We start from the raw sequence: 18,973 nt of genomic DNA on the forward strand, positions 1-18,973 counted from the left end.
GAGTGAAAACGGTCTAGTTTGTCACGGGCTATGAAAGTAAGTTCCTCTAATTGGTATGTCATATCAACTTTCCGTAGCCAATGACGTATCGTGGGAACGGTCGGTGAGCTCCAGAAGGTGGGAATCGGGGCTTTAAATGCATTAAGCATATGAGGGAGTGTTGATCTTTTGTACTTAGAGAGCGGCATGGTAGTTCCATGTAGCAGGACAACCCAGGGATCTAATGGAATAGCAACTTCCGTGATTACTTGGATAAGCCGGAGGACTTCCACCCAAAACGGTTGAATTACCGAACAATGCCACCAGATGTTTGCAGGAGATGCAGTCTCTCCGCATCCCCTCCAGCATAACGGGGAGATGGCCGGAGAAATAATGTGCATTTTTCGCGGAGTATAGTACCAACGAGACAATAGCTTGTAGTTGGATTCCGCCATCTTGGTGGAGAGAGAGGAAATGTGAGCCAATGCAAGAACTTTGTCCTTCCGAGCATCAGAGATTTGAGATCCAATATCCAGTTCTCATTTGTGTAGAAAATCTGGGTAGGGTTGGCCTTGCAAGGAGATAAGTGCCTTGTAAAACTGTGAGGTGGAGTGAAGAGGGGGGTCCCAGTAGTGGTGCTGTTAACCCCCCTGTACTGGTGCCCAGCAGTAGTGTAGCATTGGTGGTCAATGTAGTGGCCATAAAATATAACCCCCCTTCTCATCAGTGGCAGTGAGATTTTGAGGGCTATAGAGTATCCAGAGTTACATAAAAATAAATTGACATCTTTCATCATGACTACAAATAGGTTATGGTTGTTAGACAGTTTTGTACTGGATTATAGTCTCTTATATCAGTCACATTTCTGATTCATTTAAGGCAATGCAGCAACAAAGCTCCTCAGAAACTGAGGGGGAAGGAGGCAATGCTGCCGATGGCAGCAGTGAAGAGGAAGATGGAGATCAGGTAGAAGAGGATGGAAAAGGCAAGAGGAAGAATGAAAAAGCAGCTTCTAAGCGGAAGAAGTCCTACTCATCAAAGGTAAGATGTATCATGTTATGCTGTCTTATATCTTTAGTGTGATATTGTGGTGAAAGTTCGAATAATGCACAATATCCACAATATTTCTCACGCTTTGCAAATTAAATATTTGGTATTATAGCAAACTATTTCTACGTGGGATCTCTGACTCATGTGTATGTCAATGCAAAATAGAAACAAAAAATGTTTACTCTGCTTGAGATAAGATTGAGAATAGTGCACACAACACAGGAATAATTAACATATCTGTGCATGCATCTTATTACAGATAATAGGGTTTGTTGAACCCAAAATGTGACAGTGCTTTCCTAGATGCAAATGCACATATACAGTCTCACTGAAGTCTTCTTCCGTGGGGCTGCATATGTGCGTACCTGTGTTTGTGCTGGGAGAGCACTAAACAGCGCGTTCCCAACATAGACTGAAAGCTCTGGGTCACTTATTAACGATTAAGAGACGGGGGGACCAGTTCCAGATCACATGATTGCTGTGCCTAGCTATCATAGACATGAGTAGACATGAGTAGCTATAGAACCTGCCCCTGGAATGTTATAAAAAAAATGTGTGTAAATAAATACATAAATCAAATTAAGAGCAATAAAACAAGATCAGGTTTAGGGTCAAAGGACAAGGTTGGTGGTGAGTTTTAGACCCCGTTCACATTGGGGCGATCCGACTTGCCGGGGGGACCTCACAGGTCGCGGCGCGCAGCTCGCACCGCGACCTCGGAGTGGCCGGCACGGACTTCATAACATTGAAGTCTATGCAGGTCGCTCCGAGGTCGCCCCAAAGAAGCTCGGGCCCTTTTTCTAAGTCGGTGCGACTTGTGTCGCTCCTATTAGAACGGGTCCACAGCTTCTCTATGGCAGGCGACCTGTCAGGCGACCAGGTCGCCCCAGTGTGAATGGGGTCTAAGGGAAGATTTAAAAAAAAAAGGAAGCTGTTTATTTGGTGTTGGTATCAGTGTGTCTTAGATAGGATAAAAAAAGCAAAATACGCACTATTATTTTTCTGCCGTACTATAGACGCAAACAACAATTAACTTAAATATACATGGTATCGCTATGATTATCAGAAATAGAAGGTATATTCGACTTGGATACAGTAATGCAGGGTATACACGGACAGTTTTTTTTTTGCCCTGCGGGTCCACAAGTGATGTGGATGCAGGAATCTCCCCCACTGGGACATTGTATTCTGATAGCAGGGGTCCCCCTGACAGAATACACATATCAGAGCTGTAGCCATTGGCTGGTTTTCTAATAGGACCATTTGACAGAAACTGAACAGACAGCGGTACACATGTATTGATATTCATCCTATTCATGCTGAACCGGTCGAATTTTGGTGCCTGTATACTATGCTTAAGTCATTGCAAAGATATGTACATTTTTCTGTCACATGACAAATTTCAAACATTAGGATTTGTTTTACCTTTCTCCCCTAAAAATTAGTCAATTTTTCATATATCCATGGCTAGTTTATTCAGAGAATATGGTATTGATCTTAATTGCATTATCTCTGTGATAGTTTTTTTTCATTCTGGGCAAATAACACAGCCTTTCAAATTGTGATACTACAAATAGAAGTGAAAAATGTTATTTTATATTTATCATATTTTATAAGATGCTGGATCTGCTGCATGTGGTATAATAGTATTTAATCCAAATGATCTCATTAGTGCACCAAAGAAGTTTACAGAGTAAACAGACTGTTTAGGTCAATGCATATTCAGGGTACCTCAAATCTATTACTGATGTACCAGTGTCAGCGCATGCTTTCTACACTTCAGGTAGGAGCACATGTTGCTTACTATCCAAAAACCTAGGCAAATAGTTTGCTTTAAAGGTGATTGTGTCTATTCAAGGCAAAGTAGATGAGTCTCTAAAAAGGGCCCAACCCCCAACCTCTCTAGAGATCCTCCTCTGATCTTTCCTCTGTTACAGTTGCCACCAAAATTCCTAGTGTGGGCTTGTGTCAAAACCTAGAGGTGGGGGTGATGTCACCCCTCCATCATGTGAGAGTATTTGGCTACTAGGCCTGAGCACTCTCAAATGGGAGGTACATTATGGTCATCAGTCCGTGAATGGATGATACACAGCCCACTAATTTATCACGTTGTCCTGTCCTCTTGTAAGCACGTTTATAGTGTTAAGTGATGGAAACAAAACTCTGATTGGCTCACAGCACTGATCCTCCCATTCCCAGTGTGAATGCTGTGATTATCAGGACAGGTTCAAGCATTTATGCTTGTATTAAGTAGTTACATAAGTGGACTGTTTTTTTTTTTATGCTTTCAGTTTTGCTTTACTATATAAATACTGTGGCAGTTAGAATTCTTACATTAATTGCATGGTACGGAACACAAGAAGACATAAGCTAATTGGTTATATTCTGCTTTCTTCAGGTAATTGGAGACTGACAAAGTGTTTGTTGAGAAAACACCCCCAGTGCGCCCTCCCATAACTCCATCCCGTGTTCTTAGGTGATGGACATCTTTTATGGAGGAGTTTTCTAAATAATTATTTTTCTATTCTTTACTATTTCAACACTTCTACCAAGAGCCAATTTTTTTATTGCCTAGCAGTTTTAGGATTAGTCACTCTTGATGTACATCTTGGGAACCATACTCGGACCTTGCAATAGCAGGGCACCCCAGTCTAAAATGGAATCCCCTATCACATAAGAAGCCCCCCTCTTTGACATTAGAGTTTTCAGTCCTTCTCTTTCACATCAGGGTCCTCATTCCACACCCCCCATTTTACATCAGAGCTATTACCTCCCCCTCTTCACTCTTACAGCAGCTCAGGTGGTGATGTCGTTGCTCCATGCCTTCTGGCTGATGCTCTTACATCCCCCATTTCTGCTGAGAATGCAAGAAGCATGTATGCTGGCTTTCCTGATGACTGCTTTTCTAGAGACACAGCCGCAGGACATCATTCAGCACCTGGGTTATAATGGCTCCCTTTTTGGACACGCTAATAACCTCTCGTTCCTCACACCCAGTTTTTAAGTACCCCTCAGGGGATTCTCCCACTTAGCGAAGGCGGAGACAAGGCACAGTGAAGCTGAGAAAAAAAGGGCCTAATTGCATTTGTGTTACAGATGGCACGGAGGAAAGTCAGCAAATGCTCAAGCTGATAGCTGTTCCTCTGCATTGGAGCATGGTCCTACACTGACACAACTCCCTTACTATAATTTTAGCTCCCTCTCAAGCATGCAACAGACAGTCTATCTGATTAAGGCAGATTTTACTACAACCATGTCTGATTTCTTTGGGAACCTCTCTGCCCTTCTAGTCTAAAGGACTCAAAAACACTCTTGTGCCTCCCCACCACTGGAATCTATTTAGGCTGTGACCCCAAACCTCCTAACCTCTTTGAGGATGATATGGAAAAAAGTGAGGTGGACACAGAAGAGGATCCTGCAGAGGAATTTCTACCTTCTGCTATGGCTATGGCTTCCCATATATGTGCTTTCCCCTGTGAGCATATTAGCATATTAGCCTCCTTTGTCTAGCAGCACTGAAATCTCCTCAGCCTTTGGGCACAAAACAGCAGACGAAGTCTAGAAAGACTTTTCCTGTGTACAAACAAAATACCTGTGCCAAATCCTGAAAAGGTATTCCTATCTTCAAAACTTTGATTTATATCTTATAGAAATAATGGTCTGTCCCAGTAGTGGATCGTTTTCTCACTGTTCCTGTGGAGGATGTAAGGGTTCTGTTGATTAATACGGTTTGAAACCCTATTAAGGAAACCTTTGTTCTAGTTTGCTCTTACTAACAAGCAGCCACTGTGGCTATGTCCATTTTCAGACTATTGCTAACTAGACTGGGCAAGCTAATTGAGAACATTATCCTGGCTTGAAGTCCCTGTTCTGCTGGAACAACTGCAGCTCATGCCATTTGCGCTATTTTTTATTGATGTCCAAGAGAGAGTACTTCGCCTGGTGTTTTGAATGATACCGCTCTCTGCATATGTACAAAATTTTGAGGTTAAAGGCTTGGTCTGCTGAGTCTGTTTGCAAAAGGCGCCTTTTACACATGCCTATTGCATAAAGTTATCAAGGAAGTTATTGGGTTAAAGTTACTTTTGGCCCACAAGCAACAGCCTTAGCCTACTATTACTACAGCTGCTACCTCAGCCAACAGAAAGGGTTTTTTCCAGCTCCACCAAGCCAAAGGTGGGTCTATCCTTTTGTTGCAAACCTTGGACCCCAAACCCTTTCAAGTCTACCCAGAATGCCTTCTCTCAATGAAGGGGTGCCCTCAATATCCAGAGTGTGTGTTTGTGTGTGTGTGGGCGTCTAAAGGCATTTGCGCTAGTCAGGCTGAGAGACAGCTTGGACCAATCTGTCTTTTCCCTAAAATCCCTAAACCAGATATCCCCTAAATTTCATATGGAGTCCACAAGAGTTGAATCTCAGATGAAGGGAATTTCTGTCATAAATGGACATCCAGGATGACTATCTTCACATTCCCATCTTTACTGCATTCCAACGCTTTCTATGCTTTGCTGTGGGAGACTTTTAATTTTTTTAGAAAAAATAAATAATCAGGTGCCCAGGATACTAAAGGTGAAAAAAACAATTATTAGTGGGGTGAGGAAATGCTGCTAATTAATTACAGATGGTCTGCATATAAATACAATAAAAAATGGCAATCAGTGCAAATCCTTACTGAACCCCTGCTATTATAAATGGAAATTATATGTATAATATTTTGTAATGTGTTATAATTTGGTATGTCCAAATGTGGGGACAATACTATGTGTCTAAAGTGTCTATAAGTTAATTATACATAGAAAGTGCAATGTGCCATTGAATAAATAAATAAATATATGTACACAACCAAGTGCAAAATCAGTGCAAAATTAGTACAACATATTATTTAACATATGAAATGCTGAAGAACATTGACCAGTTTCCTGAAAAATGTACGTAAGGTGCCAAAAAAAACCTGTCTAATATAAATAAATATAAAAAAAATGTAATAAAAATTATGAAACCAGCTTGCTGGAGAATATATATAAAGTGCACTAGTGTATCAAAAATGGAGAAAGGTGAGTAAAAATTAATATGCAATAAAATAAATTTCATTTCATGATGACATATCTCAAAAATCCATACACTTTACAGATATCTATCCGTGAATAAATATTTCAAAATGAGTCCACAATTCATGAAAGGGGATCTTGATAAGGAATAAGGTTCCCATGCAGAATCGTGCAAAAAAGTGCCAAAAAGTTCACATATAATGAATGCCTTCAGTGCATATTTGTGAGCATCCCACCATCTACGTGTCAAAGGTCTCACTAAATGGACTCACCAGAGGATAAGCTGGTATTATCCAGCAATCACGCTTTTAGGGTTAAATATCCAACATGAGCATATTATTCCAAGGGTAACCACCAATCGCCATAATTGCCAGAGAGATAGAGTCCCAGACCATATGTAGATGAGGAAGAACGGTATCCAGACACTAGGGGTGCTGAACAGTATTACAATCACACGGACACCGCTCCGGCTGCTGCAGTGAAAGCCGCGAGCGTGTGTTTTCAATGCGGTGTAGCCTTCGGCATCCAGAAGCCCCGCCCTACTAGTTTCGTCTATTGACGTCTTCCCGGGGTGGCAGTACGCCGAAGGACACTGCGCCATGTTAAGTAGGGGAGCGCCGCCAGCTCCTCCTAAAATCTTTTCATATAACTAAAAACAAATCATAGCGAACTGTAAGCCTTCTATTCCCTCATGAGTTGTGTGCACATTAAAACAGATTGTATTACTATTTATCCAATAACTAGCTTCCATCCATGAAACTCAAAGATGGTTATGCAATAAATAAATATAAAATGACGTTAAAAAATTCCAAAACATTGCTTGTAAAAAAATATATCCTATTACCTACTGATCTTTTAAAACTGCCTATGACATGTGTCAAGTCGCACAACAAGTCGCACTAAGGAAACGGGGCCTTAGTCCTATTTTAGTCAAATAAAATAGTGTTAATTTAAGAAAATATTTTCGTCGACTAAATTAACACTGCCTACACGGTCACCCTGTCTGGGTGCAGTTGGACAATGCCACAGCTGTGTGCTACATAAACAATCCAGGGGAGTACTTGAAGTCAGACAGCCTTGAAAATAAGCAGACCTGGTACTCTTCTGGGCGGAAAGCCATATTGCAACTCTCTTAGCTATCCACTATAGAAAATTGGCAAGCAGACTTTCTGAGTTGCCAGCGTCTGGTCTCAGGGGAGTGGTTACTCCACCCCAAGATCCTCCTAAAGCTTTGTCTGGCGTCCAGATTCAACAAAAAGCTGGACACGTTTGTGGCCAGGTCCAGGGTTCCCCTGGCCTTCCTGAAGGATGTTCTTGTGATTCCTTGGTCCCTATTCAGACTGGTGTATGCATTCCCTCCAGTCGGCTGCTCCATGAGATAGAGGAAGAACAAATTTAATTGATCCTCTTCACTCCAAATTGGCCCAAGAAACGTGGTCCCTGGACATACACAGACTGCTGGTGGAAGAGCTTTGGCCTATTCCAAACAGGCCAAACCTCCTGTCACAGGGCCCTTTGTTCCAACCTGCTACTCGGTCACTGACTGAAAGCAGTCACCTCAACCCCCGAGAATACTCTAATCTTTTCATTCTATCCTTCCTCTAGTCTTTCCTAGACCAGCACCTAGCTATTGGTGCTCTGAAGGAACAGGTTTCTGCCTTATCCATTATATTTCAGAGGTCTGTGGCTTCATACTGTCTTGTCAATACCTTTCTTGTTCAATATGTTTATTATTTTAAAACAGGAATCCAAAACATTAATTGAAAACAGTGGGAGACATGGATCAAGATAGAATAACATAAAAATGAATTTTCTCTTTCAAGTGACACCAGAAAAAAATGGAAATTCCATATTATGGAGTACAGCACAGGACACAGGGTGGGAAGTCATAGACTGTGGGTTAAATGCGGCTACCTTCAGATGATTGGATGTCTCCCTTCCTTGTGTAAGTTTGTTTGCTGCTGTTTTCTATTTTGTTGCCTACCCCTTAATCTTTTGCTTGTGGACGTCTCCCAGTCTATGACTTCCTGTCTTGTGTCCTGTACCGTACAAGTAAGATAATTGAAATTTTGAGCTACCAGTAAATTCCATATATGGAAGTATGGTACATGACACATGACACATTACTCTCCCCTCTATCCTCTCCTGTTTCACCTTATTGCTTGCTACAAAAGTGGAATTCAATGGAGTGGGTGGGATTATGAGGGTGCACTAGGGGTGTTCCCAACAAAGCTTTTGCAAGCATCCAATCATCTGAAGGTAGCCGCATTTAACCCACAGTCTATGACTTCCCACCCTGTGTCCTGTGCTGTACTCCATAATATGGAATTTCCATTTTTTTCTGGTGTCACTTGGCATATCACTGTCAAAAAGCAGCAGTTTGTAATTACAACAAGAAAAGCTTACAACTTTTAAATTACCACATATTTTTACAAAAGCTAAGTATTAAACTTTTCATATGTGTGTTCACCTTTACTAACCACTCTAGAAACCGTCAAAGCTTTCTCGGAAATCTTCGGCAGACGAGGGAGAAAAAGACAGCAAAGATGAAGAAAATAAGAGCGGCTCAGAAGCTGGTGATGTGGACAATGACAAGAGGAATGCCTCAGAGGTGCAGAAAAGCAGCGCAGGGGTATGACTGTTTTAGTGTTGTGGTAAAGTAGTATTGTTGAGCAGCATTTTATGTCATAGCCCAGGCAGGTTTGAGAATATCTGTTATGTAATATTTTGGTATAACTTTAATTATATCATAGGGCAGTTTGGTATTTGCAGTCTCCTATTGCTGGACCTAATGGCAGTGCAACAGCAATAGTGTACAGTAATGTATTGCTGAACTAAATTCTGTTAGTGTGGTTAATGCATACATTATTGACTAAGGGCTGATTTGGGAAGAACAAAACACTGGTGAAGCTCATAGCAGCAGATTCCTTCTTTCATTGCTTTAAATACATTTTAATGGATTGGGATGAGAAATAGTTCCACAGTTTTCATAACTTGGCTGCACAGTTGTTAAAAAAGCCCATTGGTCTTGTTTGTTTCTCCTGTACAGCAAAAGTTTAAAAAGGGAGATAGATTTTCTGATTATCAGAAAACTGTATGGATCTTAAACTGTATGGACCATAAACAGTCCATATCATCTTATATGTTTTTAATAATACGCAAATACAGTACATTTACTGCTCACACAAAATGCTACTGTAAAGCCTTTTTTGGCATCTTTTGTAGCATGGTCACAAACATGGAGTATAAGCAATCAATTTTGTTCGGTGTTCATTTTTTTTTATTTTTTATTATTCACTTGAATCAGCATAGAAGGACAGATTTCCTCATTCTGTTATTTAGATATTATGTGATGTTTTATGTTTAATTACAAAAGCAGAGACATACTATGATGCATCTGTAATAGATTAATATCTAATAATATTGGAGTATTGGAGTGTTAGTATGTGGTTCAAAAATGAATTTCTCACTTTGAACACTGGACCAATGTAGAGACCTTCATTAAGCTAAAAGGCTCTTAAATGTGTTATTAGACCAGACACTAAGCCATGCACAAACCTACTACAGTTATTATAACATACAAATTTGTTAGAACTGACGATAAAAAAAAAATCAATTTTCTCTTTCATTCATTGATGAACACAGCTCCTGATATTCATAATCATTGGGTTATACTGCCCCCTACAGGAGTAGGACACTTGGCAGAAAGTAATTCTGGCTACACCCATGGGCAGTCCAAGGGGTATTCTTTTCTGCCTAGTCAGGAGTAAGGACCTATTTCCTTGCTGGGAATTATGTTCCTGGCAAGATTTTTTAGATAGAAATTTTTTTTCCTTCTGGATTTTTTCCTGTAAGATCTACAATCAACTGCTGTACTGGGGGATGAGCTGGATAATCTAGATCTAGTGGTCAACCCAGTCTGGTCAGCGAATGCACGCAGACCTCAGCTCTGCCCTAGGTCAGCCGCGACATAGCCCCACTGGACGGGTGCTGGCCTGCGAGTTAAACACCTCGCAAGAGTTGCAGCGTTCCTCCTGGCTGACAGCCCCCCCCCCCCATTTTAATGGAGAGGGGTTCTGTCTGGAGCGGTGCCCGCCTGGTTCCTGGTATGGTGAGTTATTGTCCCCCCCTCTCCTCCTAGAGGGTTTTGGGGTAGACGTGGGCCCTATTCGGTACGGTTGGACCCCCGGGTTCCCCCCCTTTCCACAGGCACCCCCCGCCAAGTCCCTCATCCTGCCTCCCCCCTCCATGCTGGGGCTGTTTCGGTGATCTGGCCACTTTCTTGGGATGGGGGCAGGGTGCTAACTGGTGATGGGGGCCAGGGAGGGAAATACACCGCCAGGGACCAGACGATCAACTGTGCAGGGGGGGTTGTACCTGGTGGGGGCTTCTGCCAGCCCCCCCCCCTGTCCTGCCTGGATCTGTGCTTGAGGCCTGGTATTCCTCCTGGGTCCCTGTAAGCCTTGTGGTGCCGCACAGGGCCGTCATTTTGTTGTAGCCTATGTGTTTCTATACACAGTGGCTATGTTTGTGTAGTCCGGCGGCCATTTTGTTGTGGTTTGCCATTGGAAATAGCGGTGGCCATGACAGCGGAGCCATTGACGGACACAGCACCCACCCCTCTGGGGAGTTGACTTTCTTCTGACACTGCTTGTAACAAAACTGAGTGCCTATAGCTGAGAGTAGGTGTATACCCCCTGGGACTGCCCATTGGCATAGTCAAGCTTTTTCCTGCCTTGTGTCCTACTCTTGTAGGAGGCAGTATAACCCAATTGTTAGAAGAAGAACCAGGAGCTGTGTCCGTCAATAAACATCAAAGAAATGGATTTTACGGTAAGTCAAAAATCCAATTTTTTGTGCACCAGTCTGGAAAATGATTCCTCAGATAGAATACAAAAGCTGCCAAAAGGCCAGGTAACTCTTCTGGATCATGTTAAGCTTTTTATCATAGACTGCAGAGCACGTATGTTTCTGTAGGCCTATTATTGCAATTTATATACTATAGTTGGTTTACTGCACTAGAAACACCCTCTTTGGCTTACATGTTACATATCTAAAGAGATATCAGGAGTGCATATTTCTGGTTGCAGCACTAACCCAAGTCATGTGTTTAGAGTAAGTGAAGAACCTCCTATTTTATGCTCTTAGTGAAAGATTTGAATGAATTTCTAGTGAAATACCTACAGGATGTAGCAGAATATGCTTGCTGTACTGTTGGCAGTGTATAGAGCTGACCTGGATGGGATTCTTTCCCAACAATACTAGGTGGAGATTTGTACGTTCTCAGACTAAAATTCAGCCCCAAACAACAAGTCAACCATTCCTAAGCCTTTGCCTTACACTTTTTACTCCCTCTGACGCACTAAACTCTTGTTAAGAAGATGATACTAAACTCTTGTTAAGTAGATGCTTTAAAGTAATATCTATCTGCACAGAACACATTAGAATTTCTAAAAACAAATTGAAAATCAGAATATGGGGTAAAGACATAACCAGCAAATAAACATCAGAATATGGGGTAAAGAAATAAACAGCATATAAACATGGGTGGGTGAGAAAGCTTATCATTGTGAAGGCCTGAGATCAGACATTTCTTTTAAGTTTCCACATCCTTTTATGTAGCCTGCCCCAGTTTCAGCTTCATTCAGTTAAAAAAAAGTCTGACAATTATATCTTTTTATTGATTTGAATACCGCTTAGATTTTTGATAGCATGTTTGTTAAAGGAAAAATCCCATAGGATTTATCAGAATGTAATTTGTATTACCTGAATTGTAATCTAAATAATACCAAAGTCTAATTTTGGTAAAAACATAAGTGAGCGTGAACATCTGTCCTTTTTTCGATTACAAGCCAGAGATGGGAAAACATGTTGTGGTAAATGAATTCCAAATGGATAGTTAATCCCTGTGGAACAACTGTGGGACCAATATGGAAGTTTCCCATTAGATGAATGGAGGTGCAAACAACTGAGAAACTTCCATTATGCAAAGCTGTAGACCTAATGACTCATTTTAATACCCTCATTGTAGGAAAACACTTTCTAAAGATCTCTTGTCCCTTTCGTATAAACTGATGCTACGATGCTACATGGACAACTGAGGGAGAGACTATAGTTTTCCAGGGAATGGGGCTTTACTTTTACAGACCCCCGGCAAGCTAAAAATTCCTTTCTAAACAAGGGGCCAATTTACTATCCTTCAGACTTGAGGGGGGATTGACTGTGACCATTGGTAATAGAAATGATCCCAATGTCAGTGGGAAAAAAACAATACCCCTTCTTTGGTGCCAGTGGGAGGAATTGTGCCCCATCGTTGATGTTATTGGGAGGAATTGTGCCCCATCCATAGTGTCATTGGGCCCCATCGTTGGTATCATTGGGAGGAATTGTGCCCCATCCATGGTGTCAGTGAGAGAATTGTGCCCCATTGTTGGTATTGGGCTCAGTTGTTGTGTCATTGGGAGGAATTGTGCCCCTTCACTGGGGTCAATGGATGAAATAGTGCCCCAATAGCAGGATAAAAGCAAGCAAAGGGCTTCATCTGTCCTCTGGGCCACAGTTTGGTGACCACTGTTCTAGGGGTTTGTGCCCAATGTAGCATGTTCCTCTAAATATAGTGGGAATGTCCTAAACCCCACTTAAACTCCAAACATCAACACATTTTTGGATATCACAGGGGAGCACTAATCGGATCACCACCTGGCTATTGTTTCCCCCCCCCCCCCATTCCTATTAAAGAATGCAGCCAGAGCACCACTCAGTCGATTAAACATTGCAAATGGATGAATCCCTTTTCACTGGAAACAGGATCAACCACCATCGATCTTTGTAAAGTCCAATAACAAGCTTATTTTGAGATGGATTGACATTTTTTTCTTCCAGAAAGTACAGCAAATCAGAACTAATAAGACAACTTGCTGCCTGGATAATAGGAATGACCAAATGGGATAGTGCATTGTTTTCTTACCCAACAACTTATCTAGGTCCCAATCTAGATGTCTGGGAGAATGATCATAATAACTGGAAGCTAAAGACATTTCATTATATTGTAAAAGCAGAAACATTTGTGTATATTATATCAAAGTTTTTGCAAATTAACAGTTTTACTCAATTAAATGTTTATTCAAAGGGGGCATTTATGTAATTTACCTTACAGAATATATGTTTTGTATACATCTGAATGTCCCTTATACATGTAGAAGAGAGAAAGTAGTTGTCTGCCTGGAATAAAAAGGAGCTGGAAAGTAGAGAATATTGTGGAGTCGCAGTAATATTAAGTTCCCATTTGTTAAAGAAAAACTGTGATTATTTGGGTTCCTTCGGCTCCTTCTCAACCTAGAAGAACAGGCGTCCAGGAGTTTATGAACTCAGATTGTACGTTAAGCGAGTTCTACTGTACAATAAATGAGAATCATTATCATTCATTCAGTATATATGAGGTAGATGAAAATGAATTGCCATGATTTGTACTGTATTTCCAAAAATTATCTGCATGTCACCTCTTTCTTATATATACATGAATCCATTGAGTCCCTTGTATGCTCTATGGCATCCAAACAAGAATGTCCAAAATACCCCCATTCCTGACCTTTATTAGCCTTTTATTTATCTACTGTAAAGCATAATATGCTAAAGCAATATAAAATTGTAGTTAATATTTAACAGATAATAAAGACCTGAGCAAACACACTTAATAATACTATAATGCGATATGTATATATAGCATCATTTATTAATAATATAATAATATTTTATAACTGCCTGTATACTGATATTTGTTTTGGTGACACTATTATCTGGCAGCGGGAAGTTAAGGGAAATTTCCCCAATAGGAACACATACAACAGTTAAACCATTACAGAGGCCCCACAACTGTCTCCATTCCACCCAAAAGAAAATAAAGGTTTTGTATGAAGCTGCATTTAAATTTTCACCTTAGAATGCCTCCCTATTTCCTCTTCCCTCTTCCCAAAGTCACTACTCTGTCCTGCATTGATGTGCTTGGCGAGAGGAACTGCAGTATACAGCACGGGGGACTAGCCAACACACAAAGAAGTCTGTCAAAAAAGTCAGGATTCCTCCTTTTCTTTTGCAGAGTTAAAGTGGTTGTAAACCCTTTCATATACTTAGTAAAGTGACTATCTTTGGGTGTGAAACAAATCTCCCTATGTAAGCACTACCTGTATATCTGCATTATTCTCTTCTCTACATCCATTTAAAGTAGAGACTTCATAAAGCTTGTCTGAGCTGTAAGAAAAAAGGGGGCGGAGACGTAAAATACACACTGCATAACTCCATAAGAACTCAGGAACAGAGCTTGGACTGTCAATCAGCTGGAGCTCCCTACCCTGTCACCATTTTTCTCTTGGTGTCAGGAAAACTTGTCAGAAGTGATTCATGCTGATAGCCGAGGAACAAAGCAGCAGTGACACTTAGTGCTCTGGATTTAGACAAGTACACACTATAGAGGGATATGCTTTGTTCATATTTCATGTCTGAGGTTTACAACCACTTTAATTTTCTGTAACTGCTGCCAGCTAGTGACAGGGTCTCTGTAATTCCAGCATGGAACACCTAAGAGCATAAGTATCCTTGGATCAATATTCAATAACATAGCACCAAGTTTAACATAATCATAATCTCATTTTCTGCATAGTATTGATTGCACCATTCAGATAAAAGTATGTGAAAAGATAAACAATTTAAAAGTGATCTGAATGTTTTCCTCATCTATTCTTCACAACGTAATCAGCAGTGAAGAGCACTTGTAACATGAAGAGTGAACTCTACAATTATTTTCATCATAACTTTTCAATCATCATGTTTAAATTTGCAGTTATAGGTTTTTTCACAACACAGAACCTTCACTTTTCTTGTCCAATTGTAGCTTTGGATACTTTGTTAAGATATCTTAACTATAATTGATCAGCACACAATGTTTATTACTTTCATATGCAACTTTTCTTATAAAGGCTCTCTTAATTTTTTATTTAAACAAACAGTTGCATAATACTTAGACCAACTTTAAATGTGTCTCTCAGCGTCCTTTGATGACAACTGTTTTATTCTGCTTCCTCTGATCCACTGACGTTTCTCTGGAACTAAGGCCATTTCCTCTGCAAACCTCATTCCCTACAGCCTGTGAAACCTGACCAACCCAAAGACTGGAAAGACGTGATTAAATATATAATAAATTCCAATAAGTCTATTTAAAACTGAATCCCTGATCTTCAATGAATAACTCCACGTTTGCAGGAAAAATTATAGCAAATAAAAGAAAAATAATAATATAGTGTATACAAATGCTACACAAGCCATATTGTAATTTAATATTATTAAAAATTTCCTTTTCAAATCAAATTCCTTAAAATTCAGTGCAATATGGTAACCTAGAGCCATTCTGTACACAGATGGGGTACGGATCACCTCCAAAAATATAATTCCCTTCTTGTGTGATTGGCTCATAAATTTCCCCAGAAGTCTACACTAAGATGCAAGTCCGATTTTATGCATCCTGTGCAAAAAAAATAATAATAATTTTTGTTGAGATACTCCCAAAGGGTTTATTACTTCAAAGAGATGCAGACACTACTTTCCTCATTAGTGTACTGCAAGTGTGTTGGCTGATTAATAATGAAAAAGTCACTCCCATTCAGATTCACTCTCCACATTGATACACTCCAACAAAGAGTGTATCCAGCAAAGCCGGAATCTGCAACAAAGTTTGTTAAAACCCCTGCAATGTACAAAGATCACCCAGAGGGGATTGTTGTTTTCTCAAAGAAATTGGAATTACTCTTTAGCAAGCAGTAATTTCAGTCCAGTGAAAAATGTGAACAGATTTCAGCTTTTTAATAGTTATGTAATTTAATTCTTAATTAGGTGTCAGTCAAAGCAAGGGTATTTTCAGAGAACTTTAAGGTAAATGCATGTATTATTATTATAATCATTGTTAATTATTATTATAAAAAAATTTTATAAGGCCATGCAAAAGACACAAAAAATGTCAATCCTTGTTATGATAAGACTTTCCGAACAATGCTTGAAGAGAAGGTTTTATTGGGTGTTCTGTGATTTTCCTGCAGAATGTTTATGCAAGAGGGGCCCGTAAGAAAGGCACAGATGCTAAAGAGAAATAATAAATCTTAGTGGCACACATGCAAGATTTGGTGAGCATACAATTACCTGTGTAACATGAAGCAAGGTGCTGCTAAATATTCTGTACCTGGATGTTCTTTAATGACGCAAACACATTTATAACACTACTGCTACCGCATTGTTATCCCTGACTGAAAAATCCATCCAGTGACCATGGCGAATCAATGGTTTCACAGCTATCTGTGTTTTACTGCACACATTAGCTTTTAATTTTAACAAATTATATAGCAGAAAAAGTCCAACTCAGAAGGTTTTATTCCATTTAGCTTATTTATGCCTGGTCAATGATTATATTTTCATAAGTCAAATGTCTTGCTCTCATGAAGAAATGTGTATAGGATATGTAATATTTTTTTAGTCATCAGTATTAGTTTGTTTGCATTTTATTTATATAGACCGATCAGCCATAACATTATCACTGACAGGTAAAGTTAATAATATAAATTATCTCATTACAATGGCATCTAAAAGTGGGTGAATATATTTGTCAGCAAGTGTACTTGTTGTCCCTCAAATGAATGTATTAAAAGCAGAAAAAATGGGCAAGTATAAGGATTTTAGTGACTTTGACATGTGCCAAATTGTAATGGCTAGACAACTGGGTCAGAGCATTTCCAAAAGTGCAGCTCTTGTGGGATGGTCCCAGTCTGCAGTAGTCAGAAGTGGTCCTAGGAAGGAAAACTGGCAACAGGGCCATGGGCTGCCAAGACTTATTGATGCACGTGGGGAGCCCAGGCCCGTGTAGTCCAGTCCTATAGAACCTTAAATGGCTGAAAAAGTTAATGCTGGTTCCAATAAACAGGTGTAAGAACACAGTGCATCACAGTTTGTTGTGTATGGAGTTGCATAGCCATAGACTGATCAGGGAACCCATGCAGACCCGTGTCCACAGCAAATAGAACCTTATAATGGGCACATGAGCATTAGAAATGGACCACTGAGCAATGGTAGAAGGTGTACTGGTCTGGCAAATCGTATTTTCTTTTACGTCATGTGGATGGCTGGGTGCGTGTGTGTCACCTACCTGGGGAAGAGATTACACTAGGATGCAGTATGTAGTATTTCAGGAAGGCAGTGTGATGCTTTGGGAAATGTTCTGCTGGGATACTTTGGGTCCTGCCATTCCTGTGGATGTTACTTTGGTGTCCATTACTCATTGGTTGGGCCCTATTGGTGGCAAAAGGGGGACCAACTCATTACTAGGTGGGTGGTCACAATGTTATGGATGATCAGTGTATATCAGATGATAGATTTGTATACTCCATTAAAGTATTAATTAACATGTTACACGTTATAAGATTTTGGTGTGCCCCATGTAACATAGTCATTGCATTACAATAAAGAAAAAGAAGATGAGGCTACTTAATGTTGATTCTTCTTTCCCAGCATTCCTTTCTAACCCCTCGGGCATGCTGGGTAGTGTTAGTTCAGACAGTTATAATCACATCTGCCATATATAACTGCACCTGTAGGACTCATCTGTTGTAATGTACCAATATTGAAGGTCAAAATGATTTATTGTCTTTACATACCAACTTTGCTGTTAGTGTTCACGTTAACTTGTTTTTTTCTTTTTTCCATCGTCACATTTTCCCTATGTAAATATTTAGTTACCCTTCATTTATATTAATTTGTACAAATATTAAATGGCTTGAAATAATAAGGTATGAAGACAATATTTATATAAAAGAAGGGAAGCATTAGATATTATTTCTGAAACTAACATGTCAATTGTTTTTATTTTTCATTTTTTTCAGACTTAACAAAGTACAGATTACCATGGGAAGCGGTCCACATTTTGCTGTACTCCACACATTTAATTGTTGCCATCAAGAGATTGTCAGTTTGTATACATAATATCATGTTCTATTTGTTGTGTTTGCTGGCATCAAAAAAGTATAAGCTCTGGGGGGGGCAGCCTATAATTTTACATTATTTTGTTGCATGAAGTTGCCATCCAAACAGATTTTACAGCCTTCAACGTATGCACTTACATTTCTAACCCTGGAAACATTTAACTGCAGATTTGTTTTTCATACCAATGGACTTGGTTTGTCTTTACTACATTGACTGTATGGTAAAGCATCCAATATTTACAAAGTGTCCAAATTATAACAAGTTTAAGCAGTGATTGCTGATGCTCGAATCACACAGTCTGATATGTGCTGAGCTACATTGCCCCTTTGTAATCATTTAATAGCCTGCAAATGCTTAATGCCACAACTTCAGTCTGAATATCCAACAAATGACTCACTTTAGTATAATGGATTATGAGATTGCTCAGCCAGTTGAAGATGTGAAGTCAGTGCAGAATCAAGACATGCATTGGTACTTTAAAATGTTTCCATGTACAGTATTGATTCCAGCATTAGAATTCATCATTTTAGACCTTCTAAAACCCACAGTCCTAAATCACACTACCACACATGCTACTATGATGAAACACTGGGGTTGATTTACTAAAACTGGAAAGTCCAAAATCTGATGCAGCTCTGCATAAAAACCAGCTTCCATTTTTATTTTTTTTGTCAAAGCTTTATTGAACAAGCTGAAGTTAGAAGCTGATTGGTTTCTATGCAGAACTGCACCAGATTTTGCACTCTCCAGTTTTAGTTAATCAACCTCATTGTGTTTTCATCATAGTACTGATTATGTAGCATTCATGAGCACTGTTGCAAATCTCAGATAACAATGGAACATGTCTCTTACAGACTGTGCCCACTAAGATGAACTACAAC

The 18,973-nt window shown here is 39.8% G+C and overlaps 1 protein-coding gene across 1 annotated transcript in view; it reads left to right on the forward strand.

Moving 5' to 3' along the window:
- HDGFL3 (HDGF like 3) overlaps nucleotides 1-18,645 on the forward strand; it is an 84,195-nt gene extending 65,550 nt beyond the window's left edge. The window contains exons 4-7 of the mRNA XM_082252749.1: nucleotides 859-1,020; nucleotides 8,566-8,709; nucleotides 16,163-16,246; nucleotides 17,993-18,645. Coding sequence (XP_082108875.1) covers nucleotides 859-1,020; nucleotides 8,566-8,709; nucleotides 16,163-16,216 — 360 coding nt within the window. The 3' untranslated portion in view covers nucleotides 16,217-16,246; nucleotides 17,993-18,645. The remainder of the gene's footprint in view (nucleotides 1-858; nucleotides 1,021-8,565; nucleotides 8,710-16,162; nucleotides 16,247-17,992) is intronic.
- Nucleotides 18,646-18,973: the final 328 nt, after the last annotated feature.

This window comes from Pelophylax lessonae, assembly GCF_965119305.1.
Source record: "Pelophylax lessonae genome assembly, chromosome: 4".
Lineage (NCBI taxonomy): Eukaryota > Metazoa > Chordata > Amphibia > Anura > Ranidae > Pelophylax > Pelophylax lessonae.